Source organism: Austrofundulus limnaeus, unplaced genomic scaffold, assembly GCF_001266775.1.
Source record: "Austrofundulus limnaeus strain Quisiro unplaced genomic scaffold, Austrofundulus_limnaeus-1.0 Scaffold621, whole genome shotgun sequence".
NCBI lineage: Eukaryota > Metazoa > Chordata > Actinopteri > Cyprinodontiformes > Rivulidae > Austrofundulus > Austrofundulus limnaeus.
In genome coordinates, this window is record NW_013953023.1 from 193551 (window position 1) to 195441 (window position 1891).

The 1891-nt window shown below is 45.0% G+C and overlaps 1 protein-coding gene across 1 annotated transcript in view; it reads left to right on the forward strand.

The window, feature by feature from the left end:
• Nucleotides 1–1124, forward strand: part of nup133 (nucleoporin 133) — a gene marked incomplete at its 3' end in the record, with an annotated part of 27935 nt that extends 26811 nt beyond the window's left edge. The window contains 1 exon segment of the mRNA XM_014027186.1: nt 1030–1124. Within this exon segment, the coding sequence (XP_013882640.1) occupies nt 1030–1124 (95 nt within the window).
• Between the last annotated feature and the right edge of the window lie 767 nt (nt 1125–1891).

Here is a 1891-nt window from a genome sequence, read left to right on the forward strand (position 1 = left end):
CCTTGTCGACGTAATCCAACCAGGAAGAATTTAGTCAACAGCTTAAGGTCGTTGTCGGGGAGAGCCAGATTCTGTAAACAGTTGTTGGGGGAACAGAAAGAGACAGYCAGATGACAACAATTTTCCATCTGCTTTAATGTCTGCTGGTGCATCTCAATGTGGCGAATCCAATCAGGCAAATGGTGTGGACAAATTCCYTTGAGTCGATCCATCCGCTTTCTCCAAGATCAATTCCATCTGGCCAGCAAAGTCCAGGGACCACAGCCGGCCCGCAACCCTCAATAGAACTGCTTGCAGACAGAGTCCAGCTCGCTCAAGGCAAAGGTCTGAGTGCTGATAGAACGGCAATCCTTCATATTGGTCAGATAACCAGGAAATGAAAAGCCACCGACACTGTTTTGTGGAACACCAGGAGACCACCAGGCCAGTCTGTAGAATCCAGTGATCAGAATTGAGATATACTGTATATCCAGAACAGAGAAGAACAGAGGTCCCACCTTTGACATGTCCTCCCATGGAAGAAGAAAAAACTTTGCTATAAATTTTATTGAGAGACCAGCTAACCAAAACCATAAAAATAAAAATATCCATTATTTCTAGTTTCGGATGAAAAATGTAGAGAAGGCTCCAAGCAGCAAAGCAGGGAAGATAATGACGGACAGGAGAGAAGGAAAAAGTGTCTTACTCCTCTGAGAGCGGAAACAAAACAAAAAWATAACTCATGGACGTTCTGCTTCAGGTAAAGACAACAGGCCAAAGCAAGCAGCTTGAAACTTGCCACTGATGTCAGTCACATGACTGAATCCTGCCTGCTGATTGGTTTCTGTGGCAAATATTCCATGAATGMGGACCTATGTCTCTGTKTTCACCACTGTATTTGTCGTCTTTTCAAGATGGTATGAAAACTCATAAATGTAAAATTGCATATCTTCAGGGCAACATGGACGATAGTATCATTAGCGGTATATATCGCCCACCTCTATTGTGTATTTATTTGTTTGTTTATGTTTTCCTTTGTTGTCATTTCAGAAAGTGCTGGATTTCCTCTGACGTCCCTCATCATCCTTCACCAGCTGGAGGACAAGATGAAGGCACACGATTGCTTCATGAACTTTCTGCTTCAGGTAAAGTCAATAGCTCAAAACAGCAGCGTGAAACTTTAAAAAAATAAAAAAACAATTCCAAATGTCAGGTCTATGATGTGGGGTCTACAGGTGGTCAGGTCTATGATATGGGGTCTCTACAGGTGGTCAGGTCTATGATGTGGGGTCTATGATTTGGGGTCTACAAGTGTTCATGTCAATGATCTGGGTCTACAGGTGGTCATGTCTATGATGTGGGGTCTACAGGTGGTCATGTCTATGATTTGGGGTCTACAGGTGGTCAGGTCTATGATGTGGGGTCTACAGGTGGTCATGTCTATGATGTGGGGTCTACAGGTGGTCATGTCTATGATGTGGGGTCCACAGGTGTTCAGGTCTATGATTTGGGGTCTACAGGTGGTCAGGTCTATGATGTGGGGTCTCTCAGGTGGTCAGGTCTATGATGTGGGGTCTACAGTTGGTCAGGTCTATGACGTGGGGTCTACAGGTGGTCATGTCTATTATGTGGGGTCTACAGGTGGTCATGTCTATGATTTGGGGTCTACAGGTGGTCATGTCTATGATCTGGGGTCTACAGGTGGTCATGTCTATGATGTCGGGTCTACAGGTTGTAATGTCTATGATGTGGGGTCTACAGGTGGTCATGTCTATGATTTGGGGTCTACAGGTGGTCATGTCTATGATGTCAGGTCTACAGGTGGTCATGTCTATGATGTGGGGTCTACAGGTGGTCATGTCTATGATTTGGGGTCTACAGGTGGTCATGTCTATGATGTCAGGTCTACAGG